The sequence below is a fragment of the Neodiprion virginianus genome, chromosome 7 (genome assembly GCF_021901495.1).
Source record: "Neodiprion virginianus isolate iyNeoVirg1 chromosome 7, iyNeoVirg1.1, whole genome shotgun sequence".
In the NCBI taxonomy this organism is placed as follows: Eukaryota; Metazoa; Arthropoda; class Insecta; order Hymenoptera; family Diprionidae; genus Neodiprion; species Neodiprion virginianus.
The window spans coordinates 17,016,825-17,044,266 of record NC_060883.1 but is presented as its reverse complement, the minus strand read 5'-3'; the positions used below and the strand labels follow the sequence as shown (position 1 = coordinate 17,044,266).

The 27,442-nt window shown below is 36.1% G+C and overlaps 2 protein-coding genes across 2 annotated transcripts in view; one reads left to right on the top strand and one right to left on the bottom strand.

The window, feature by feature from the left end:
* LOC124308489 (uncharacterized) overlaps positions 1–27,442 on the bottom strand; it is a 105,954-nt gene that overhangs the window by 45,648 nt on the left and 32,864 nt on the right. The window lies entirely within an intron of this gene.
* Positions 10,328–27,135, top strand: LOC124308490 (limbic system-associated membrane protein-like). Its single transcript, XM_046771242.1, has 10 exons — positions 10,328–10,570; positions 12,349–12,450; positions 15,224–15,439; positions 16,608–16,729; positions 17,909–18,050; positions 23,507–23,604; positions 24,114–24,416; positions 25,393–25,588; positions 26,265–26,324; positions 26,811–27,135. The coding sequence occupies exons 1-10, from the start codon at positions 10,519–10,521 to the stop codon at positions 26,969–26,971; spliced, it is 1,452 nt and encodes a 483-aa protein (XP_046627198.1). The 5' UTR covers positions 10,328–10,518; the 3' UTR covers positions 26,972–27,135.

Sequence of the window (27,442 nt, the reverse complement as noted above, 5' to 3'; positions counted from 1 at the left end):
CCGACTAAGCTCCCCTCAAGTCTCGAGTTGCGAACCTTCGCAAAGCCATCATCATCCAGTAGGGTGAAGGCGAAGAACCAGATGTCTTTGAGAGGTTTATGCAGATATTCTGTCAGCCTCGTGTAGAACACCTTAATGCGAAACTCGATGAATTACCTCTGGAGATCCGAACTCGTATATGCGTATTACGCGTATAAATATACCGCGTGCCGCACATATGGGTTCTATATTTGTATAATATACGGGGCATTCCGTGCAGAATCCAGAAATTTCGTTGGAAGATTTTTACGTAATAATGGGGATAGTTTTAGAAAAAAATTATCTTCAAGTTTCGATCGTTTAAGATTGGTTTCATTATGGGACCGTTTCTTCATTCGCTTCTTTCAGCAGTTGGAAAACTGTAGATGGATAAACATCGATCTGTCTTTACCGTTTTAGAAATTTCGAATAAACTTTCAAACACCTTTCACTCTACGTTTTGTTGTTTTATCACATTTGCCAAACATTCGATTCTAGATCAATGCTGATGCTTCAGCAAAATTTTTAGTCAACTGCCACTTAATTTTATTCTCCAATCAATCTTCCAACAGTTGCGATAATGTATTGAATTTTAACGTGCTTTCCGCAGGGTGGAAAATCATTCAGGATATTTTTCACACATTTGAAAGAACAAAAATACCTTAATACAGTGTTACGTGTGTTATAACACGCAAGTAATTAATATTAACACGTTCTATATTACCACGTATTAGTACGTAAATTCAGTAGAACATAAATAAGTAGGATAATGAATTAATAATATTTTGAGCATAAACGCTTTCTTAAACGTTCGGTTGGTTTCATTTTTCAGCTTGATTTCTAATTCAACTTTGAATAGCTATTATTGTAACCAACGACTGTACGACTGAAAGATACGAGTTTCATGCTTATTTGTGACTGTGAACGATAACTTCGACAACGTTTGTACGATTGTCATGAAATTTAGTACACATTTCATTCTGAGACGTGATTTTTTAAGAAACTATAACGATTCGTGTTCTAACTAAACTCTGTGAGTTATATAATCGGAATTCTGGATTAATTGTTTTTCTAAGATTGATCTTTTTCCAAGTGATCGAGTAATCGGCCTATTCAATCAATCGATTTTTCGATTATTCTATTAACCGGTCCTTTCGTTAAATCGATTAATCGCACATTCGCACCTCGCTTAACCCTTTAACTTACCTTTTTTTTTTGCAACTTTTCATTTATATAACTACTTTTTTGGGTTCACATGGTCCCTAAAAAAATATGAAATTTATTCCTGTATTTATTGGAAAAATATCACACGTAAACAAATGATCGCAATTCGTACTTTTCCACGAAATAAAGAATTTTCCGTTAATTTGGTATGAAAATCCACATGCCAATTTTTACACAAACTTAATACACAGGAGTAAAATTCACAGAGTTCCTTTAAAATTTTTCTTGTTGTTTTTACTTGTCCGTCATATTGGAATCACCGATTGCGAATTTTTCAATTTCGAGTTCAGCTTCGTAATCAGTGACCCTAAAAACCATGAAACACAAGCTTTTATCAAAATGAAACGACTCTTTGAATTTACGTCCGCCATATTGGATCCGCCATTTTGAATTTTCGAATTTCAGGTTCAGATTCGTAATCAGTGATCCCAAAAGTCCGTGAATTGAAAATTTCAAGTGAATCGTATTCGTAAGGAAAAATGTATACGTGAAAGGGTTGAACCAAGCATCAAGCTTTTATGATGTCACAGCTGCGCAGGTCAAGAGAAAATAAACTGCTAGAATGAGAAAATTTTGTGAAGAATTATACGCGTGTATTTCATATATATATGAAATATATATACATGTAAATATTTAGGTAATCGCCTTGATGTACTCGCAGCTGTTCTTAATGGAGCATATTGTGGGAAATTATGCATGTACCTGACTCTGCATGACGTATACATAAGTATAACCAACACATGTTTGAATCGCTGGGTAGACGGTTCGAGTTTGAATTGAATTCGAACGCCTTGAACGTGGAACTTGAAAGTAATCCGATGCACGCTGGAAACACGCTGCGTGTCGCGTATCTCGAAGAAGGGATTAGATCAGTTTTCACCTTTCTTTTCTTCCAGCCGAGACGATTAGGTGCCTACGCGTATAGCTGACAAGTACCTTGTATATGGGGCATTCCAGGTCAATTCGACTGAAGTATAACCTTTACTCTTTGGGATTTGGTCCACTTTTTTATATTGTTCTTCCAACTTTAAAAAGGATTGTAATTCATTTTCCAGATTTTTATGATCCCCCTTGAGGCCCCCAGGGTCCCTTTATTGATGACATTATAAAAGTGATTTCGACATTTTTGAAAATCATGGAAAAAATTACATGAATCCTTTGGCCACAACAAAAAATATCTCAACCAAAATCGAAGTAGGCAAGTGAAACGGTAATTTTTATTAGTTTTATAATCAATAATTATTTTTTTTCGCTGATTCGATTTTTTTTTTTTCAATCACCAGGGTTCAATATATCTTTTCTTGTACAACTATTGGGAAATTGTTACAAAATTTAACAGAAAAGAATGAAAGAAAATCAAAATAACTGAAAAATATTTTAAATTTCGAATTTGAATGAAAATTTTCAGATAGTTGCTGTATTAAGAAAAATATATTAAACCCGAAAAATTTGAAAAAAAAATCAAAATAATTACAATAAATAAGTAATTGGTTATAAAATAATTAAAAGAATTCCCGTATGACCTACCCACTTCGATTTTGGTTGAGATATTTTTTGCGTTGGCTACAGAATTTATGTAATTATTTTTATAATTTTGAAAAATGTCTAAATCACTCTTGAAATATCTACAATTGAGGAGCTTTGTGGGCATCTAGGAGGATTGGAAACATCTAAAAAAAAATATGACAGAAACTTTTTAAAGTTGGAACAACGACATGAAAAATTGTGGACCAAGCATTGTCTATCAGCTGAGGAAACCAATTTACACCCAAATTGGTTTTTTTTCCGTAAGAGAAATCTAAGAGGGCCAGGGTCAGACCCTGGTCCAATTGAACTGGAATGCCCGATTTATTTGTTTGTTTTTATTTTATATTATATATATATATAAAATATATATATATATATGAAAACGCCATAGCGGTTTGTAATATCATCCGAGACGCAAGCTGCGTGATCTAAGAGTTGCAACTTGTCATAATTGTACAGTAAGATCGGGATTATAGTGTATACTTATAAGCCTGTGCAAAATGAAGGCAAAACACGACCTAGTTTTCACGTTTTATTCGCTGACTATTATTTATAGTAATTTTCTATCTACACCGAAAGAAATGTCTAATTGTGGTTACTTTATAGTTCTAATAAATATTTTCAGCCATTACCGTGATCGAAGAATTAAGTTAGTTTTCAGTACAAAATAAAAAGAAATGTTATAGCTGTACCCAGAAAGTCAATTATGCGTTACCGTTATTCTTTTGACAATGATCACTCGAACTTATATGTGAATATATATTTTCTCGTTACCGTTGCAATGATTAATCTATGTTGAAGCTTTATTTTACCGATAAAATCTAGTCAACTAGATAAACAATGTAGTACATATAACTAACCTGGATAAAATTTATTATTGACAACTGTGATCATGCTAGATAGTTTACTTGTTCTACATTTCCATGTAATTATGACGATATTTAAACCAATATTGTAACGCTACCGATTCTACTTGAACTTATTAGTTATTCTGACAATCGAAATTTTTCTCAAGGTAATTGCAGATGAATAGATTTCTTTTGTACCTACCGAGTCGGATCGGTCATGTCCAAATGGTAATGGTATGGTAATGGTCGATAATGGTCGATAATGGTCGATAATGGTCGATAATGGTCGGTAATGGTCGGTAATGTTCAAATTACAGCAACAAACAATTAATCGGGTAGGTACTCGTCATTAATAAGGGCATGAAATTTAGCGTAAACAATATGCAGCAGCAGGTATTGTGACTCGAAAATTTCTAAAATCTGGGGGTAATTAGAAAATTTGAACAATTTGCGAATGAAAACACTGCACGCGATGTTCAATATATTCAACATCTTAAAATTGTCAACCGATTGTAAAGAGTTATGGAATAATTCAGAATTTAAATACTGCGAAGTGCAGAGAAATTGAATTTCTGGCGAGTTATTTTTGTCCTCTCAACTGGCCTTCTGTTTCCTGCCATACGTGGATCCATATTTCCAATATGTACCTTATGACTTGGGATTTCTTCTATAGGTTCTCACATCGAGAGGCGACTGATGTCGTCTGAAGGGTGAATATATTACCCCTGTAGGAAATTTTCATAAAATCGTAAAAGTCGTCGATGTCCGAACGTCCGTCATAGACACTTATAATAAAAAGTATATCTAGGATCCAGATCTGCACTTTGCCAAGTCAGAGCACAGACATAAAACTTTTGAACCCCGGCCTTTGAATCACGTGAATTCAGCTGACGTTCCATATTCATTTTTCCACTTTATTCACGTCTTCGGGTATATTTGTCAGATCGAATAATCCAGCAAAATTTGATCAAATAATTGTTATTGTCGTTTATCGTTTTAAACAATAAAGCTAAAACTGACTTGTGTTTTTAAAAAATATTTACTGAATATTTTGCAAATTTTTGATCGCTTCCGAATTATATACCTACTTCAAAAAATTTCAAACCGCTGGGTTTCTTCGTAGAGAATTTTGACATCAGGGTAAAAATAAAATTCTGCGTTTCATTTCAGTTAAAGAATAATCGGAAGGAACAAGAATTCTCGTACATCAAAAAAAAAAAGTGAGAAGTTTTCAATTTAAATCTGTCGAGAAATATCTGAATATATCTGTTTTTTACGAGAAATTTTCTTCAGGCGAGAGTGGAGGGTTTTACAATAATCCTACAGGTCGAGCGTGCCTGAGGAAATTCTTGGAAGTTAAAAGTTCACGATGAAGAAGCGAGATGAAAAAAATGAAAAAGAGAGACAGGTGTACAAGACGTGGAAGATTGAAAATCCAGGTCTGAATTGCACAGCTTAGGTTGGATTGAGGAAGTCGGTTGGCTGAAAGTCGATACTTGTTATTAATTTTACTGTCGGATAACTGCACGGTGAGTATTTACTGAATTATTATATTCGTCAACTACGAAAATCTGTTTCAAAAATACAAAAATAGAGGATACTGGATTTATAAACAAATGCTTACAATTATATGCAAATGCTTCGTTTGAAATTGTTTAAAAATGGGTAAAATCTGTCAGATTCATTCGATCTTACTTCATGATTTCACATTCTATTTAATAGACTATTTGCTACGATTTAAAAAGAAAAATGTTATTCGACACGTTGGTAGCGTTAAACATTTAACTTTACAACATTGCAACGATATTGATTATGATCAAAAAATAGAAGTATCAAATTCATTACTGGAAAAAAAATGTCTTTTAACGACTTTTTAGTGAATAGTTTTTTTGAATAAACTAAATCATTGTCGAGTGAAATCGAACAAATCTACCAGAATCTTAATCATCTCGAAGCAGTTTGAAATTGAGTACTTGTATGTTAGCTTTTATTTATTTATAAGTCCAGTATACTCCATTTTTCTATTTACAAAAAGAAATCTTCGTCTTCACAAGTTCCCAACGCACGATTATCGTGTAATTTAATTAATCAGAAGTATAACGTTATGGCCAATCGACCGCCTGGGTGGGGGTGAAAAACTAGAATGGCGGATTGATCGAATTTTCAAAGATGTGAAAATTTGATTAGTAGAATAATTAAAATTTAGAAAGTCCAAGTAAATAAACTGAAAATATAGAAAGTCGAAATACACAAAGGTGAAACCATAACACGGCAAAATATAGAATCTGCGAAGGATTAACGAGATGAATTTTGTCGATTCTATATTTTAGTATTGTGTATTTTGACCTTTTTATTTTTGTACCTCTCCAAACTTCAACTTACCACATCTTAAAAATTGTATTAATCAAGTTTTCGCTCTTTAGACAATTCAATATTTTTCAACCTTTCTATATTCTTACCCCTACTTGACCGTTCAAATATAGACCAGGTACAGTCCGAAAGCTACGAATTCGATAAAGTCTGTACGGTGAAATTGACAAAGCAGTAAGTTCGCTGGCCCCGAGTTACACAGACTGAAGAAGCCGGGTACGGGTTGGTGGTTATCTAAATAAACAGACAATGAGTTACCAGAGGTAACAATGTGTCACAACGAGATGGAATGACGTACAATAGGCACAATGGCGTACAATGGGGAACCCCGGTCCGACTGCATATTGCATCTTCGTGACGTCAATAGCGCGCATATCGCTAGGCTGTATTGAATCTGACCAAACCTGTCGTCCAATTATACCTTCCTTGTTCACCTTATTTCAGAAATATCATCTTCAAGTCGGGTACGTACTTCGCGGGAGAAAACTGGATGGTTGAAAGTTTCTGATTTACCAAGAAATTGCGAATGAAATACAGGACAATGTGAAATTTTTACAGAATAATGATGATGTCTTAAGTTTTGATTCATATACTATACGATCCACTGAAAAATGGTTAAAGTCGTGTAATTCTCCTAGCTTTACCGACCGAGCAAACTCACCCTTTTTCTTCCTGTATTAAATAAAGAGAAACGAACAAAGTTTGCTCGGTCGGTAAAGGTAGGAGTACTACGTGACCTTAAATCATTTTATGGATTAGCAAACCAACAATCACATTTCCAACAACTGTATCATTATAAAACGTGTTCATAAGTTCGTCATTTTTTTCCCTTTAATCGGCTTCTATAACTATAAAATAATGGGGTTTGTAGTTTTATCATCACTGAGTATAAAATGATTGCAATCATAGCTAATTACGACTACACCCCAGGAGGATCGTTAGTCTTGTCATTGTCGATTGTTCATGTCTTATTTAGTACGACGATCCATCGAAGTCGGAATCATAAATTAATGTTTTGTTAATTTAAATAAATTGTCTCGTCTTACTTGACAGTAGAAATTGTTACTTTGCCGGTTGTTTTGTTAGATCAAACAAAATTTCTGTCGACTGAAAAAGGACTTCTTTCACTATATTTTTTAGCGATGTTTGCGATAAAGGTAACAAATCCTTTTTCTGTGTACAAAGGATACTTCCGGTTTGGTCAATCGAAAACATGCAGCAAAAAGAAAACTCTCGGAATCAGAAAATTCTGATGCATATCAAATTACCGTAGAGTGGAGTAAATATTTTTTCAGCACAATTCGTAAAAATCTCTGAAATCAATCCCACGCACGCTTTATCTGCGAACGGTGAATTCCTGAAAGAATTTTCGCATGCCCGTTTGAATATTGACAATTTTCAACTAATGGCTGATAATCAAACATCCCCGGATTTTTTTCAGGTACTATTACACTATAAACGCGGAAAGTACCTAAGATCTAATTTTTCCTTAATTTTCCTTAATCCTACGATTTGTTGTAGTAGCTACACCAAAAACATCAATCAAAAAATTTTTTTTACATGCTGCTTTGGCCGTTTCAGGGGCAAAAATCGCCCTTGCAGTTTTCCCCAAAAAATAAGGGATGCAACCCTTGATGACAAAAAGAATGCGAATATCACCAATCGATAATGAATATTATCAATTTGGTTTCATCATCAAATTTTACGAGGTAGTTGAACAATCTAAAAAACCAGTTACTGGAGGTCCACTTTAGGGGTAATCTGTACTCCTTAAACCGCTGAGTTAGGATTCGAAGGTAACCGAGTACCGAACGTTTTTTAACATTCAACAGCATGTCACAGAGTAAAGAAGATCGGTGATGTTCACTTCGGATACTTTCCTTGCAAGTATCAGCAATATTTCTCACATCAGAAATTATACCCTGCAGCCTAGGGTGATTCTTTTTTTAAACGCGTATCAAAATTTCGGTAGAGCATCTTAATTAAAATATCTCAGTCAAATATGAGCTCTTAATATTGATATTTATAGGTACCTATTTTATTATTTCCATTATCCATTTAAATAACAAATTTTCTCGTAATCGGCTTGACTTATAATCAACATAAAAATTAGATTCTTATAACAAATTTCACTAACTATAAAAAAGTACTGAGATAGAATTTTTCTAACTTTAACCAATCAAGAGATATTCGCCAATGTATAAAAAAAAAAAATACATTTCCGGTTCTTTTTACGTGCTATCTAAATGGAAAATAGAAAAAATAAAACAAGTACTTCTGAATATCAATATTAAGAGATCACATTTGGCCGAGATATTCTATTTGAGGTTCTGTACCGAATTTTGATGCTCGTTTGAAAGAAATGAATTTTTTTTCAAACACCCTACTGCAGCCGGATAAAAAGAGCGGCCAAGTAAGGTGGTCCGTTAATTCGATTTATAAACGAGGAAGAAACGACAAACGATACCGGCCACAGAGTCTCAAAGCCGGGGCACCTCGGTCGTCCGCGTGAATTGAACAAATTACATAAGAATGCTATAGTTGACACGTGAACGTGCCGCCATTGCGTGGGTGCCGAATACACGAGGGAGGCGATAAAAAGGGCCTGAGCTGTAAGGCCCCCATGTATCTTATTCATGTGTGCATGAATGAATGTCTCTACACCCCGATGCACGCGGAACGGGATGACTCCAAAGGTCTGCAGCTCGTGTTACGACAGGGTTTCTCAAATTGTATTTTACTTGTTTTTTACATGAGTTCTGTATGAATCTAATACAATGAATATAAATTAATTCAACATATATACGTATAATATTCGTCAACGTATTTGGATAGGAAATCTGCAGAAAAAAAAAACGCAAGCGAAGGCAACTAAATCCTTAGATGTATGGATGTGTGTAACACAGTTGATGCACGGCAAATACTCTACAAAATATTTGCATTTTTTTAAAACAAAAATAGATCACTTACGACAAATAATACAAAATAGTATTTGGAAATCATCGAAACTGTATTAGAATTTCACAAGAGATCAATGGCTGTAGGAATATGGCCAACACTGGTCACGATTACATAGATTACAAGAACTTCAAGCTTTGCAAAGACAACATTAAAAATGCAAATGGATTACAAGATATGACAATAGATTGCAATGGATTAACCAAAAAAAAGGTATCTCAGAGGGCAAGGAATAAGAAAACAAAATATTGAAATTACTTGCAGCTGTGATCCGAGAGATTCTAATAAACTTTGTAATCCGTTGTAATCCATTGTAATCTCTTTTCATCTTTTGTAAGCCATTTGTTTTATTATTTTTACCTTTGTAATTCTTAAAGTTCTTGCAATCATTGTAATCTCTGCAATTCATTACAATCTTTGTAATTGTAAACAGTGTTCAGTATAAAAATGGCCTACACTGTACTGCGATTACAGCGATTACGACGGATTACAAAGATCACAAAGATTACAAATACTTCAAGGATTAAAAAAGCCAACAATAAGAATACAAATGGATTACAAAATATGAGAATAGATAACAATGGATTAAACAAAGGGCGAGTCTCTTGGGGCGAGAAACAAAAAAAGTATCGGAATCACTTGAAGCTGTATTAAAATTCAACAAACGGATAATAACTGTAAAAAAAATGCCGAAGACCGATTACAATTACAAAGGTTATAATCGATGGCAGTGATTGCAAAGATTGCAAGATCTTCAGGGATTACAATGATAAGAAAAAGAATAAAAATGGATTACAAATGATGGCAAAATAGATGACAATGAATTGCAAAGTCCGCCAGAATTGCTTTGTATGTATTACAAAAGTATTCGCCAGATTACAACAGTGACTAACACCTGGGATTTAAAATACGGTGTCTCGCTATAGTTACCAATACCACTACCGCATTTTAATTGTGACAACATTTCATTTCTGGAGAGTAAAAAAGTAAATTGTGGCTGTCGAATATTTACGTTGAAGAAGTAAGTTCTCCAGAAGCTTCATGATCAACTACCGTTAACCTTCGTTCCTTTTAGTGGGTTATATATGATCCAATTCGTTTCAAGATTTTATGGAACAATTTAGACCGCAAGTTGAACTAACCGAATAGAACAGAGTTCAACCACACAAAGATCAAGTTATTTCCTAATCATCATTACACACCGTCTATAAATTGGTGGGTATTGGATAGTGTTGCGAGCGGACAGCCGCTGCTGCAATGAGGACGAAAGCTAACTGGTGATAATTGCATTTCACGTATAGTGAGTGTTAAGATGCGGAGTGGGAATTATTGTGTGTTGCATAGGGGAGAGACAGCCGGTCAGTCAGCGTCGCGGTTAGTCCGAATGAGGATCACAGTGCCTTTTCAAATCTCGAGCTGTTAAGAGAAAGAAAGAAGAGTGTGAGAGGAGGAGAGGGATTCCGAATCGGTGGGGTGGATCCGGGACTTGTTCATTCATCTCCAGTTTCTTGAGTTTCACACTATCGTTTAGTGCACATTTCAACGGTTTCGATCCCGCGTTTCAAAATCTACAATGTTTTCGAAAATTTCTTGGACACTGGCAATCATCTTCGTTGCCGCTGCAGGTGAGTTCGAATCATTTTTCTCTCAATCAGATAAATGTGTTACTATGAAATTGGTGAAATAGTCAACCTCTTCGAAATGTCGAACCAAATTAGCGATTGAATCAAGATTCCGGATAATCGGCAACCGATGATCATTGCATGGAAAATGAACAATTAATTGCATGCGACGTTCTTCGGAAAATAAAATCACGATTGTCTTTTTGGAATATAATGATCGATGCGATGTCAGAAGTTTCGAAACGATTGGATCTTCAGGGGCCCCGTAAGTGAAATTCTACCCCTACGATACATATACGCTACAAAGCTGCTGATTTCTTTTTTGTTTTTCACCATTTTTGATAAGAAATTGTGTCTCATGTCGAAAAATGATTACGAAAAAATCTTCGATATTTTCGATGTTGATGTTTTTGAACGAGGAAGAATGAATTTTATACAAATGTACAAGCCCCATTACTATAAATTGTTTTTTTAACATTCCCGTATCACTTCTGATACTTTTGCTACTTCTAGATCTGTATCTTATGACGGTAGAACTCAGAAAATATGAAATTGAGGAGCTTGCAGATACGAAAAACGGCCTTTTAGTGGTTTTTATTTAATTAAAAACGTATCTCCTCCTTCAATACTTGGTACTAAGATTCCCCGATTTTTTTCACACGTCCTGAGGACTATTTGGGATCACGGATTTTGCGACAGTCTTCTTCGTTCGAAGACATTAATTTCGAAAAGAGCGAAGATTTTTGTGGGATTATTTTTCGACATGGGACATAATTTCTAATCATGTACACATAAAAAAAAATAAATGAATAAAAAAGAAAAGAGTGGCCTTGCAGCATGCGATTATTTTGACAAAGTTTTCCCAGAAGCGTACAAGCGATGCTTATCTATCAGCTGAAATGAATTGTACGCGTTTTACCACAGGTGAAAGGAATCGGTTCGTCGCAAAACGGGGTTTCGATGAAAGGAATCAAATGACAAATAAATTCGTCGAACAAAATAGAAAGAGATCTGAAAAGTGACTTGATTAAGTCGACTTTTTTCCTACATCTATGGACACTGGCTTAATTTTTGAGGAGTTGAGTACTCTGCCTCTTCATTGAGCTCAGATCAATTTTGAATTAGTCATTTTGCTATTTGCTAATTTTTTTTTCTTATTGTCAAAAGTTTTTTTTTTTTTTTTTTACAAGACACGAAGTATGCTAAAGAGATCAGAAGGACAAATTTGTTAGATTCTTCAAACGTTTGTCGTATAAAATCAAATCAATCATCCCTCTGGAGTCATTGAGGCGTTTTATTTCAGAGTGAAAGATTGTTGGTACATATTTGTTTTTAGTTTAAACGAACGAGCGAATGACATATACGAGAGAAAGAGAGAGAGAGAGAGAGAGAGAAAGTTGGTTCGAGTGAGTTGCCTTTTCGTAATCAAGACGCCATCTCCGCTGCACCCTCGGTGCTGAGCAGTGTCACGTTTCGCCCGAAGCGATATCCGTTAACTTACGTAGCCAGGCCAAGAAAAGAGAGAAAATTAGAATGGAAAACAAGTATTTACGGTATTTAGTTTCGCCAGAGTACGCATTACGAAAAGCCTCGACTCGTGGAATTGAGTTATGCTCCGACTCGTCTTATCAAACGCAGGTAAAAAAGAGGAGAAGAAAATTCATACACCAACGTTATCCGTGAAAAAGTTGAAGACGAGAAAGAAAAAAAGAATCGAAAAATTAAAGAAGTCAACTGAAATTGTAACCTTTTGTTATCGGCGTTACCGTTTTTGTTTACAGCGATTCAGGTGGCGGGCCACAGAGGATTTAAAAGTGTTCCAACCACTGTCAAGACTTTCGAAAATGACACGGTGCTGCTGCCATGCCACGTGGAAAATTCAGGTAAGTAGACACATTAATCAGGGTTAACGACGTACATAATAGACTACAAGGTGGCCACACGTTTGAAAAACGTAGAAATGTCAGGGGATTTTTAATTTTGTCGTGAAAAAAAACTCAAAATATCAGTCCTCTATCATGGGAAATAAAAATGGTTTTTGAGGTAACAAGGTGACTTTTTTTTCGTTGAGAAAATGATTGGCTTAAACTGACTTTTTTGTACATTATGTTATTCTTGATTTAGAATTAAATATGATTCAGGTTTCAATAACTTACTAGAACTGGGAAAATTTCAGGGAAAACCTGGAAATGTAACAGAATTTTATCCCGAAAATTTGTGGAAACCCTGATAGATGAAACAAGAGCCAGTGATTTGTTCAAAATAAATATCTGATAAAAAACGAATAATTCAGTGGTTATGACACGGTAAAATGTGGATTGTAGAAGAAACGATGTTAAACACTCAACTCCTCAAGTTTACTGTAAAGATTGAACTTTGAGTATAATTTCAAGATTCAAAATGCGCTTCCTCTTTACATTTTCTCTTTACATGTTTGTATTTATTCTCGAGTCTCACTCTAATACATAATAAATGGAAGTAAGAAATTACTTTTGCAAAGGATTTTTAGAATCAAGAACAGGATACCAGATTTCATCTTAAACGGGAGTTTCACTCTAAATGAAACTACAAACACGAGTTCAAGAAAAAAACCTGACGTGATGAAATTTTTTGAGAATTCTTCCAGGTTTCAATGATTAAAAATCTACAAGTAACAGTATGAAAAATCTTTGTAATTTTTTTGGCTGCGGACCTGTGTAATTGTGCAAAATCTGTACTATAGACAACGGAAATAAAAAGTGACTTGCAGACGGTTTTGAATATGTAAGAAATAAAATGACGGAAGATTTGCGAAAACTCTCTGCAGTTGAAAAGTAAATCATTGTATAAATGAGGATCCTTGATTCGGTCTTTCCCGCAGTTTCGGAGATTGGTTCTGTGCCCTAATCTCCTGTCCTCAAAAGAGGGGGTTCGAAATCTTTGTTAACCGCATAAAGGACTCTCGCCATCCTTTCATCCTCCCTCCGTCCTCTCGCTCACTCACTCGCCCTCTGTTCTCCCGTCCTTGTCTTTCGCTCTTCCCTCAATTGCTCGTCTGAATTCTTTTATGTTATACGTAACTCCTTTCCAGCCAAAGTACGATTTTGCATTCATTACACTTTTTCCTTATACATATATAAACCCAAAATCGTAGGTATATCTCCAAAGGGTGAATTTTTCCATAAAAAGACTTTATACCGCAGAATAAAATTAGAGACTGTCGAAGAAATTCTTAAAGAATTTTAATTCCGATTCGTTTTTCAAGCTTTGACAACAAACTCTCAATCCTCAACGTTTCTGAACATCATTTGACTTTTTTTTTTTACAAATATACGCACCGTGATTTAGAGTATTCGAATTATTTTAAGGTCAGACGCAAAGTGATTTTCGTTGAAAGGGGAAGGGGATGAGGAATTCGGTTTGACTTCTTGAGATATTTTAAAACACTCCGAAAAGATTTGAAAAAGTGTTAACGCGACATCTTCACAAGCTCTTAGATTTATGAAAATATTCCCGGAAAATGTTGTTATTCAAATGGCGAAATATCTCACATCGAAGATAACATTTTCACGAGCGATTACAACGAAAATAACAAGCAATTACCGTATCACTGCATAGCTGAATACTGGTGTGTGAAAATTTACATTATATGTCATGTCTGTTCGAAAGCTGAGGTAGCGCTCTGTCGTATAAATTTCTAGTCGATTTAAGACGTCCAATTTGCTCGCTTCCTTAACTCCGCCACTCTCGTTAAATCGACCGCTGAATAGTAAGATGGTAGCTTTATTTAACGGTCTATTACGCGGACGCGTAAAGAATACGATAAAATAACGCCTCCGTATAAAAATAACGGGCGACATTTTCAGTATTAAGGATAAGTTTTTGCAAATCTCAATGTCTAAAAATGTTGATCTCAAGATTACAACTAGTCAAAATAGTAATGGGTTTTGGTAGATACGTGAATTTCATCATTTATTTGCGAATGATTGTTCACAATCTTGCGATTTGGAAAACAGTTCAAATATGATTTGGAACATTTCGGCCGAACAGATATTTTTGAATTATAATCTACATCAGTCGATAATTTACTAACTGCCTGAACAATATTTGGTTATAATCGATGATTTTCACCGCAGTATCAATGAGTAAATATGGAGTAGTCGAAAGTTTGAACAATTGACGTCTCACAGCGGTTAATTTGGTTTAAGCGGCTGAGCGCGACTGTTCAATTACCGAGTTTCGTTAATTACTTGAGATTCAATTAACGAAAATTAGGCTTGGGCGCCGCAGTAGCGTTCGTTTCTGCTCTGGCACAAGCACCAAATGTGTAAAATTATATATCAAGGATTGATATATAAAGTTTAGTATAGTTGAAAAGATACATTGGATTTCAAATCCCCCTTGAAGCTTCGTAATTCGTAAAAATCCCGTAATCCATGGATATCAAAAAATTCAAACATCCCCTTCTCACAGCTTTTATCTCGAAGACTGCAGATTTTTGGGATTTGTGCCGATGAGAACTTTTGATCGGGAAGACATTTACCGTAATATACCGAATATTCACGAGGATTCTACGGGGTCCCTTCTATAAGTTCGAATAAAATTTATACGAGCTTCAAAATACACGGATTGCATTTTGACCAATGATACTAGATCTACTTTCGCAATTTCTTCTAGGCACACCGGCTCGAGTTCGCTGGTGGCGCGATGGCGTTCTGCTTGCGGACAGCGGGGAACCAACCCTGCTACTTCCGGCGAGGATAAAAATGCGGGAGAACAATAGCCTCGAGGTATCTTACGTGAAACCTGAGGACACAGGGGAATACGTCTGTCAGGCATCGAGGCCCGCGCCTTGGGGTCACGTGACTCAAGTCCACGCCATAGAAGTCATGTGTGAGCACAAGATCGTTCACCCCGACACGTCTTACGCTCGGGGATGGAAACAGAATGGAGGGAGTATATTACGGCGGAGGTGACGACACAAGACGTGAGGGGTATCAGGCCGTACGAGGCTCTCTGATTGGCTGCGCCATCTTCGAAGTCCCACTCTTGGCGCCATCTAGCGGCAGCTGCTGGTGTCCCTGACCTAACCTAACCTAACCTAATCGAGGTTATCAAGAAATTTCGATGTGAATTTCCAACCTAATCTAACCTAATCGAGGTTATCAAGAAATTTCGAAGTGAATTTCCAACCTAACCTAACCTAACCTAATCAAAGTTCTCATCATCATGATTTTGGATCTTGAGATTTCGAAGTGAATTGCCAACCTAACCTAACCTAACGTAATTGAAGTTTACATAATTCTGATTTCGGATCTTGAAATTTTCAACCCAACGTCCTAACCAGGATGTTCAACGACCTGAAAAAACCTAAGAATCCTTAAATGTCGTGAATTTCAATGCGACACTGAAAAAGTCATAAAATGTCATGAAACTGTATTAGTGATACTGAAAATTTTATTTTTAGGTTAATTAGTAACTCAGATTTCAGCAACACACCGAATATTGATACACCTTTGCATTTTTTTGAATTTTGAGTCTCTTGGATACGTAGATGGATTCCAAGAGAATGTGGTTCTTTTCTACCTATGTACAGAACATGTTGTTATATTTATTGCGCGTATTGCTAAGGTTTGTAATGTGGTTGTGGATCGTCAAACAGATCATGAAAAAATCGTTATTTTGTTTCTGGAAAAACTTGAAAGGTCACGATATCCTGGTCGCCGACCAAAATCGAGTTATTCATCATCCTGATTTCGAATCTTGAAATTTCGAAGTGAATTTTCAACCCAACCCAACCCAACCCAACCTAACCTAACATAATCTGGCAGAGCTCTGATATAGTTATACAAATTGTGTGCAATTGGTGTAATTTCTGTATTTCGCTCACCAGTTAGCATCATCGGTGCAACTTCCAATATGGCGCTGAACCGAGTTCCCCTCACGTCTAGAGCATCACGTCCTACGTCGATACCGTTACCTTATCATCCCTTCGTTCTGTTATTAGCGCCATGTTTTCGCGACTTCTGCAGGCACAAATATTATCAACGAATTCTTACAGATCCACCAAGTGTTCACCCAGTTCCGGAATCTGGAGAGCTGGAGGTAGCAATGGGTGACGAAGTAGACATGGCTTGTGTCGCCAAGGGTATTCCAACGCCGATAATATCCTGGAGATCAAAGGTAGTCACGTGCCGAAATTCAGCCTTCAGCATCTGATCAAAGCCTTTATATATCATTAGTTCTTTTTTTGTTGCCAAGCAAAACAGCCGTCACTGCGGCAGATCATAATTTGAACGTTCGTGTGGGTGCTGTCTCACTCGAAGAGTCTAGGTTTTTATGTTCTCACACTTTCTTTTTTCACGGAAAGAACTCACACACGATTGAATTTCAATAAATTGTAAACCCCCGACAGAAGCGGTTTACCTTTCAGTCCGTTCGTCGGTTCGATTCGCGATGAAAAATTTGGTGACAGCGGTGGGACCGAAGTTTGGAAAAGAAACTTTTAAAGTCAACCCCTTGCCAAGAGAATCTGTAATGCGTTTCGTAAGCCTTTTCCCTTGCCTTAATTTCAGGGTAGAAGGACGAAAAAATTGAGTGCCATACTTGCCAGGTCAAATTACCTCTCTCGTAACCTTAAAGCCCGATTATTTTACCTCTGACGCGATGGTGAAGCCACGATAATGTGAGCATAGAGAAGTGGCGTTTGTATTGATAAGATCTTGATACAGAAATAAAAAGCAACCCTATTTATCTGATCGGCGGTGTAATTGGGGGCTGCGCAGCCTGTCCGGAGCTTTTGTACGTGATGATGGAGACAAGCTTTGGCCGTTTAGTACGAACAAACGTTGAACGAACATTTCAGTCCCTCTTTTGTGTCTGCGATCAAGAATTGTCAACAAGGACTACGGAATCCGATTATATATTTATCGCTGATTCTATGCGATCGATGGATTGAATCCAAATCTTTTACACCCTACCGACTAGAATAATTCGCTTTGATAATCGATTTTTACAGCTCAATTTCGAATCAGTTTATTAAAACTAGTTCTATTTTTGTATTGAACAACCAGATTACTTTCTGACGAGACGAGATTATATATTACCAGTAGATGGATAAAAACCAGAAAACATTTTGGCTGCTTATACCTTGACAAAAAAATGTATATCGAACGTCATTCGCATATTTTTTCAATCAATGGCAGATTCATTGTTGTTGATAATTTCATTTCAATCATTTCACTCGGTTTCACACAAGATATCTGAAAAACCGTTGTACCGATTTACTTAAAATTTGGGTACAGTATTCTTGCACAGTTAAGCCTTTTAATTTAATGTTTATTTTAATATTTCTTTTTCCAGGGGGAAGACCTATTGCTCCGAGATGACAGACCAAGACTTCGATTTCATGCTGATACTCACGATCTTTCAGGGCGGTACACTTGCGTCGCGACAAATGGAGTTGGTCAGCCTGCCACTGCGAATATAGATCTTCGCATAAAACGTAAGTTGTAAATTTTACTATCATTTTGCGACTTTTTATTCAATCATATATTTCACTTGATTGTTTACGAACGTATGAAAACGGTGTACCAAATATCGAAGTTAAAAAGTAAAACCACGAGAGAATAAATTACCCGAGATACGCCGTGATGTCTAATACATCCATAACTGTTGGTGTTATTAATTGGGTACGATCTGAAGTTTGAAATTTTCTAAGCTTAGAACGACCGTTACACCGAATGTTCGAAACTTGATATGAACATTACCAACCGTCGGAGAGTCAGCCGTGAGGCGTTTACAGCGTAATAAAAGTTAATTGCAGCCTAACATTTGGAGTTTTGATTGTTGGGAATTTTGCCAACCCTGTCCTTTTAACCATTCAGAATTTTAACCATTAAAAATTCCGATCATTCGGCCTAATGATCTGTCTGAATTTTGATAATTCGGAACTTTGACCTGCACCCAAAAAAAGACCCGCTGGACAACAAATTACCCAAGTAATGTATTCGTAATTTTTGGTGTTATTTATTGTTGTTCGAATTACGATGATAGCTTTCGCAAATCTTTATTGATTGCGAAGTAAAAGCCACATTGCGAAATTGCGTGTAGATTAAGTTCGCCAGCATATATTCGGTCAACTTGTCGTTAATGCTAAGTTATAAGCTGTATAAGATATGGATAATAAGTCACGACACCGCGGGATCATGGCGATAATAATTAGCTTGGCCCTAATTCTTTCTGCAGATTACTATGCGCGCCCTGATTGGCAAGAACGATGCGAAAATTTAAAAGGGCCATAAAGGATCTGTTATTATTCTCCATTCGGAGAAAAAAAGTCAAACGATAAATCAAGTGTATATATTATTATACGATGCCCAGAGATTGAAAAATTTTCGGTAAAAATTACAGTTCACCCTGTTATTAAAACATTTTTTTTGCATTCGTCCAAGTTACATATAACACGAGTAAATTTCTTGAATTCCGCTACAAAAGAGCGATGCACCGTCGCAATTTGAACCGCTTCTGTTCGTTTGTTTATGTAATATAGCCAGAAAGAGGGTGAGTTTGCTCGGTCGGTAAAGGTAGGAGTATTACACGACCTTAAATTGCTCGTATCATCCAGAATTATATTTCCTGACAAAGTAGGACAAAGTCAACCCGCTTATTTTGTGTTTCTCTGCTTTCTTGCGGACGTATAAAAATTGTATTCTTTTGTTTTTTTATTTACCGGTAAGATGCAATCGCGCCAAGACGAATGAAAATAAAATTCTATCAAACGGCATTTATTTCCAGAGTTTAAGGTTCGCCATGTATCCGTCTCTCGGCGGTGACTAACGAGCTTCTTCACCAGCCCCAAAACCTACCCTTGCCTTATACGTAGGGCAATAAATTCCACCAACCCTTCAGGCTCTCGTAAGATCGTATCGCTTCATCCTGGCGGGCAGAGTTGCGAATGCGCGGTGAATATAATTCCAAATCCCACTGCACGAGTTAATTCCCACCCAAGCTCAAAGATGAAACGCGCATGCAGTATGCACACGCATAACCAAAGTCCGCGGGCGAATGTGCTCCGGGTTATACAGGTCCGCGTTCCATAAATACACAATGAAACAAACTCGAGTAGCAGAATATAATTCACGAAATGGACTGAAACCCTGGCGTGAATACTCGTAGGCCTGCATGAAAGGCATACGTAACGTGTCTTAAAATGCGGTTCGAAAAGATCCTATCTCAAGTATACAGGGTGTCCCAGAACTAAGTGACCAAACCGATAAGGGTAACAGAGGTGGTCGAGTTGAGTAAATTAACTCAAAGAACGCGATGGTGGTCTCTGAAGTCGCGTTCGCGAGATAAGACCAGTTAAAAATGGTCTTGTAACGATTGGTTTTGGTAACGAAATTTGATATTGGAAATACTTTCGTTTGAAGTTCATCAATCCGAAACCGTTATCCATTTTCATCGCAGATCCTCGATCCTTGTTGTGTTTGGCAAATATTCAAAGGCTCGAGTATTTCCGTTTGAAATTCGTAAATTTGAAAGCCGTATGTTTCCTAGCGCTTATCGATAAGACAAATAAAATCAGCTTTAAGAATTTTAAACGAAAGGATTTCCAGTGTCAAGTTTCTTCACAAAAACCATTCGTTACAAGACGATTTTTTAACCAGTCGTATCTCGTCAACGCGACTTTGAAGACCGCTTGTTTTTAAGGTTAATTTATTCATTGTCAGCTCGATCCCTTCTATTACTCCTATCAGTTCAGTCGCTTATTTCTGGAACACCCTGTACATTTATATCCTCCAAAATTGGTTTCGCAATGCTGAACAACGCGATCAATATTAATTCGAAAACTTTGCAAGATATGATGCGATTTCATTTTCTAGGTATCTTATTTTAATAACTGATATCAAAGTTCCATATAGCAAAATACTTTATCGCACGTTTCAATATTAGCTCGTTTCGTTTTCGATTATTCAGTTTATTTCGTGCAAAAAATAGAAGCAAAAATGTTACACAAATTTAAAATATCGAGATTTATCAGTTACGTAACCGCTTCGCATCTATGACGCAAGTAATAAAATTTCAGAATGAAACCTCCCCAGAAACCTAGGTGACGAATATTTTCATACACCTGTAATAACGAATAAAATTCACCGAAGGAACGATCGATGACAAAGCGACACGTCGACACGTGTCAGCCTTTGTTCACCTTCGCGCAATCACACACACACACACACACACACACACGCACACACAATCATACACACACTTTAATTCACTGCAGGACAGTGCAGATTTTTATCACATATATTATTTGCAACCCTCAACCCTTTTATCACCGCGGATTACCTCGACATGTGGTAATTTTTTCAGCAAGACCTGAGTCGGGGATTTTCACGTTTTCACTGATTACTAATTTCGAGGGATGAATTGCTAAATTTAAAGAGGCAACTGAAATTCTGTGAGTTAAAATATTTCAAGAACATTTCAATAGGTTTGACACAGCGACAAAACGTCAAAATTATCACTTCAACAGAAATAAATATTTTCAAATTCACAGTTTGTTGAGTGAATGTTTTTCTTTTAGAATCGAAGAAGATATTCTCCATTTGATTTCTGGAACACGATAATTCTTGTAATTGACTCTTTTGAACTTCGCAATTTCAATTTCAAACTCGAAGTGTGAAGCACTTCGAAGAATCCTTGGACAAAATAGTTTCTCTAAAATTTATGGAAGAAACTACAAGTACAAAGTTATTAAAAAAAATATGTTTTCCGATTTTACCTGGATTTTTTTTCGGTCTCGATTCTAGACAAAATTTCCTCGCAAATTGCGTTCTTCCATTACGTCTAAAATGTTTTGTGATTTGCTGCGATCATGTCTGACGGTGTTTTTGTTATTCCGAGAACAACGTCGTTCAACCCTTTCCAGTCGAATGTCAACGTCTCGTTTGATCGGCGCAATTTACACGATGACGACACACGTGAGTGAAAAAGGACGTAGATATGCATTACAGCTGAGACGAGGGCTCGTCAAACGCTTTTATCCGCCCACCAAGATTTCATGTACGAGACCTTAAAGAAACGCATTAAATAACGCCGGTTGGCTTATAAAAGGAAACCATTACGATTCACGAGCACAATCAAGCCTCCATTGAACGTGTACAAAAGATGATTACGTGGTCATTTGGCAAGTTAATAAACGAGAGGAAAGGTGAAGACCATGGATGAAGGCGAGTTGTGAATGAACGGAACCCGATTTGCATGATTGAGCTACCTCTATTTGCGGGACGTGCGCAGAACGAGACGTAATGTGATTAAATTATCGAGAAATGCAGAATCATCTCCACCGACTCGTCATTTCACCTTCACTTTTGTTAAATATTATTAAATTGATGGCAGATATCTTATAATATCTTATAAATCGCGTGACAAGAAGAGAGATTGATAATCGAAGCGTTGAATTTTTTACTTAAGTCTTATCAGCAATTTTTTTTTTTTTTTTGTTTTTTATTCTCTCAAACTCTATTACCACTTCTTCGATCACAATTTTTTTTCAGCCACTGTAATCGATCTTCGACGTTTAAATTAAGGTTCGTTCCTCATTTTCTCATCTAATTGGTACGAATTGGATTCAACTATAATATTTTTAACGCTGATCTAATCGACTCACACGGTGCTGAGAATACGAACGATGTTGCAGATTGCTACGAAGATACGCGTGTGTATAGTCATGACCGAATCAATTTTTATCGACCGATCATGAAACTCGGAGAAGCGATAGAATTGGCCATTCGACAACCTGTAAATTATTATGCCTTTATTAATGCGGTGAAATGTTTGTCTCGTTAAACAATTCCGCCGTGATTTCAGTGGAGTAAAATTTTCCCCCAATCACTTTGAATTTCTCTGCTGTAACGTTTGAAAATCCTCTGCTTGAGTTTGGCGGAAAAAAAAAGCAGCGTGGAAAAACTCTGACCGCACACGATTAACGATAGTTTCGGAAGTACAAGTTCTTCCTCGACTATCTCTTCAGCTGACGACCCATTAAAAAACCGAGCAGCTAAGATAAAACGTGTAGAAATATTATAGCCTTAATATATATGGGGCATTCTACGGCAACTTAGCAGCACATGTATCTCACTCTCTTCGATTCTCATCATTTTTTTAGCATTTTTTTACTGACACAAAAGGATCTCGGAATATTTTTGACATTTTCTTAGCTATAGGTGAAATTTGAAAAAATCGAAATTTCAGTTCCGAAAACACCTTCAAAAATCTGAAAAAATATTCACTGATTCTATGATTTAAAATGTGATTTTTAAGTGCCACACGATAATGGAATCTCAGATATTAATATTGTTTCGCAAGTTTTTAGGTATACCATGTCGGAATTGGATTTAAAAATTTTTTTTTTCCTGTTCCCTCATCTACATAGATCACGGAATCATGAAAATAATATCATTCTGCAATCTATCTAGATCAAGGCACATAAAAGAAAATAAATGAATTTAAAAAAGAAAAAACAGATCCGCCATAGAAAAACTAAAAACTTACGAAAAAATAGTAAATATTTAGATCCCATTATCGTGTGCTGCTCAAAAATCACATTTTAAATCATGGAATCAATATGAATTTTTTCAGATTTTTGAAAATGGGGTTTCCGAAATTGATTTCCTGATGTTTTGAGAAGTTCAGCAGTGTTTAAGAAAATCTGAAAAAATGCCGAGACCCATTCTGGTCGGTAAGAGCATCGCACTGAAAAATTTTCAAAATCGAAGGGGATGAGATATATGGGCTACTTATTTGACGTGGAATGCACCATATATGTATATAGGTATAACTCTGAAGCGGTGTGCATTTGACTGGGTCTTATAATTTTTAACGATAACGAAACACAAAGAATCCAACGGTTGGTTTGTTACGGGAATAAGTGTTTTTTTTTCCTGTTATCTACAGACAAACCTGAGATCGAGGTAAAGAAAAACTGGGTTCACGCATCGCCTGGAATCAGAGCACAACTCGATTGCAAAGTGATTGCCTGGCCAGACGCAAAGGTGAGTGGCTCGGCTGAGTGAGACTCACTTTTATTGAAAATAAATTAAGCCAACTTTTTTCAGCAAATTTAAATGGTTCAAATTTTTTTTTCTGTTTTCCGTATGATTTTTAAAAATTTTTACCTTCGTCGTGATACTACAGCTTGCAGATTAATTAGATCTACTCAGAATAATTGACAAAAACTGAGAATTCGGTCAATTCGGTGAAGAGAAAAAATATCGAAGAAATTTGTTTTTTCTTCAATACGGAAGTGAAAAAAATTTATCTGGTCAAAATTTAAGCGTTGAGAATGAGGGCAAGTCTTCAGATTTCGGACAATATTGGAATAAACTATGTTGAACGTTGTGTAACACGGAAAACTGTAAAAAAAAACCAAGGAAACGTGTTTTTATTTATTCGGATTTATTCAACCGTTCAACATTTAAGATTTTTTATACTGTTCGATTAAAAATATCTACAAAGTACGGTTCGTCGATATTTTTACTCAAAACATATTTCTTCGTATCAGGTGGAGTGGTATTTCAAGGATGAAAAGGTTCCTTACACGTCAAGAATCGTGAAACATACAGCTGGGAGTGACCACAGTTTGATAATCAGAAACACCAGAACCACTGACTACGGTGAGTATTTGTGCCGAGCGTCGAATGTTCTGGGCATCAGGGACGCGGTAATTGAGCTGTCCGGAGTTGCGAATCCAGCAATATTCAAAAAGGAGTCTCACAGCATCGGTAAAACTGCTTATAATTTCATTTGGGAAGTCGACAGCTACAGTCCGATCATCGAGTACCAATTTTGGTTTCGCCAATTTGTGGTAAGTTCCAATTACCGTACGTAATATAAAAGAAATTATTGCAATTTTCGTATTTGCAAAAATTGGTAAGACTAGAAGCCAATAAAATAATCTCGCGAATGGCCGCGTGTCATTCAATCAATTTCGAATGTCATAAAACTCTGAAAAATCGTTAGAATTTTAAAAATAAATTAAAGAAACTTCCAAAAACTAAGAGAGATTCAAAAAATTTACATTATTCGGTGAGAGCTCGTGACGCTTTTTCGTTGTGTACGTCAGTGTTGCCAAAGTAAGCTATATCGTTTAGTAGAGAGCCCCTAGTTTAGTACTAGACGGCAGCGCCACAGCGTAACAGATTTCGAATTTTCGTACTAAATTGGCGGTCACTTCGACTTAAATAAAGTATGTACATTTGGGGACAATGAATTTGAGACGGCTAATTTTTTACACTAGACAGTTACGTTGGCAACACAGAGAAACCTACCGCGCCACAGTCGGCCGAGTGCGAAACTAACTCAATCTCAATAAACGTAACATAACCCAGAATACTGCGGGGATAATGACTTGTTGGATTGACACGTATTCTAAGGTTAGATTCGACGGTCATGGGTTACGTTACGTTTATTGAGATTGAGTTAGTTTCGCACTCGGCCGACTGTGGCGCTGTAGGTTTCTCTGTGTTGCCAACATAACTGTCTAGTGTAAAAAATTAGCGGTCTCAGATTCATTGTCCCCAAGTGTACATAATAAATACGTAGAAGCGTTAGCGTTTTGTGATGTTTTTTTTTCCAATCCCATACGAACACAACGGTTTCGATTTGTACGGTTTTATTGTAGATTGACGAAAAGCGTATTGACGTACCAAATACTTTGAAAACTTACTAGATTTAGTACAATTCTACTAAACTGGAAACGCTCGCATATGTCAATGAAATCTTGTCGAAAAATTGATAGTTTATGCGGAATTACCTGCCATTATTAATTTTTTAAATCACAGAGAGGTGGGGCACGCAGCGAATGGTACAAATTGCTGATTCCGAGCGGAAGCAATGCAATCGGTCCTGTGCACGCCCGATCTTTTAACCTCACCGGTCTTGCCGAAGCGACGCATTACGAAGGTCTCATATTATCGAGAAATCGTTATGGCTGGAGCCGACCCTCAAGATTGCTGCGATTTTCGACTGAAGGCGCACGTAAGTATACGTGAAGAAGATTTTCCGGCATTTCATTTATTCTTTCAACAACGTTATCGGTATGATTAAGTTAAAAGAATCGTTAGAAAATCTTAACCCGGTATTAATAATTAAAAAATAAAATTCATAATGTTTGAGAGATTTCGATTGTTCTGTATTAAAGAAATTACAGCCTATTTGGTCTTCGCGAATAAAATTGAGTTGTACTGCAGTGAAAACAAAAGAGGAAACATAGTAGAGAGAGAGAGAGAGAGAGAGAGAGAGAGAAAGATGATGACGATGACGATGATGATAATGATGATGAGTTATTATACCCCAGTCTAAGCGTAGGCCAAAAAATGTATAACTAACTTGATCAAAATTTTCAATAATTTCAGAGCATTAGCTATAACCATATCAGCATAATTAATGATAAAACTTAACAGTAAAGATAAACATAATAAAAGAAATCAGGTATAAAAAGAATGGAAAAAAGAACAGAACGAAAACTTTATAACGTATAAATTTATAATTTTATCGAAATGTAAAATGGTATCATTTATGCCGATAGAATACTGATAATAATTTCAGTTATGACAGTTAGAAATCACTGAACCGAGTTGTTCAAATTATTTTAAATAATCTATTTCAAATTTATATAGAAAGTACCTGTAATATATCCGTGCCATATTTTCAGCGGCAGAAGACGACGACGGTTTGAGAGTGGAAGCAGCACCTGAACAAAAAATTATGCCAGGTAATGAAAAAAAGAACCAGATTGTATTCTAGTGCCATTGAATTTTTTCGATAGGTGCACAACTTTTCGAATATTGATTCTTCTTCGAAGAGTGTAAAAACTTGTTCAAAATACTTTGACTAGCTAAAAAATAACCATAATAGCTGTTGAATGATATTCGACTCAAAGTTTAAATTATTTTTATGAAAGTCAATATTCTCTCTGGATAGTTCACATATTGTTAAAATAAACCAAAGAATATTTCTGAACGTTTTATAGAGACTGAAATATGTATTTGGAAATTCTGACCTAGAGCTGTTTTCTGAAACTTTGTTTTGCGGAAACGAAAAAAGTTTTATTCGACCAAATACAGATCTTCAAACGATTGACTGTTATGAAATATCTTTCACGTTGCGATGATTCAAAGATAAAATTTCAGAAATTTTAAATTACAGCAACCTGATTATTCTAGTGTTATCCAATGATTTTTTTCTTTCTTATCAACAGTCGTTGAACTGGAGCCAATGTCTCAGCACTCGCAACGAAGCGGTGGATATACCAGCAGTGGATCATGGCCGGCTTCTCGAACGCGAGAGTTCTGCTTTATCCAATTGTCGGGCGTGTTGGTAATTTTCACTGTGCGAATCGTCGTAGGTAGATATCGGTAAGCAAGTTTCAACGGATCAGCAACAAACCGTCGATATATTTCCTCAAGACTGAAAACGAATTAGTTTATAGCGGATATTGATTTCGGGTTTCAATTTGAGGTACATCAAAGTTTGAATATCAATATATGTGCCACGCCTGTATCTATAGATCCGTGTAAATGTCAGCTTGTTTTTATTTTTCCTCTGAATCTCCGAATGGTGTTTGAAAAATATTCTGAATAATTATACTCGCAAGCCGGAGGATTATATGATTCGAAAAATAACACAATTGCCAGTACCGTATTTGTAAGTTTTTAATTAAAGTACAAGGGCATGTGTATTCGCATAAGACTATTAAACGAATTGTTCGAAGTTTAATTTATTAATTATGTAAATAAATGTGTATCGTCAATTAAAACTATTTTATAATAATGTACTCATATGTGTTACACGCTTTGTGCGCAAATAATGTCTATTGTATAATAATATGAT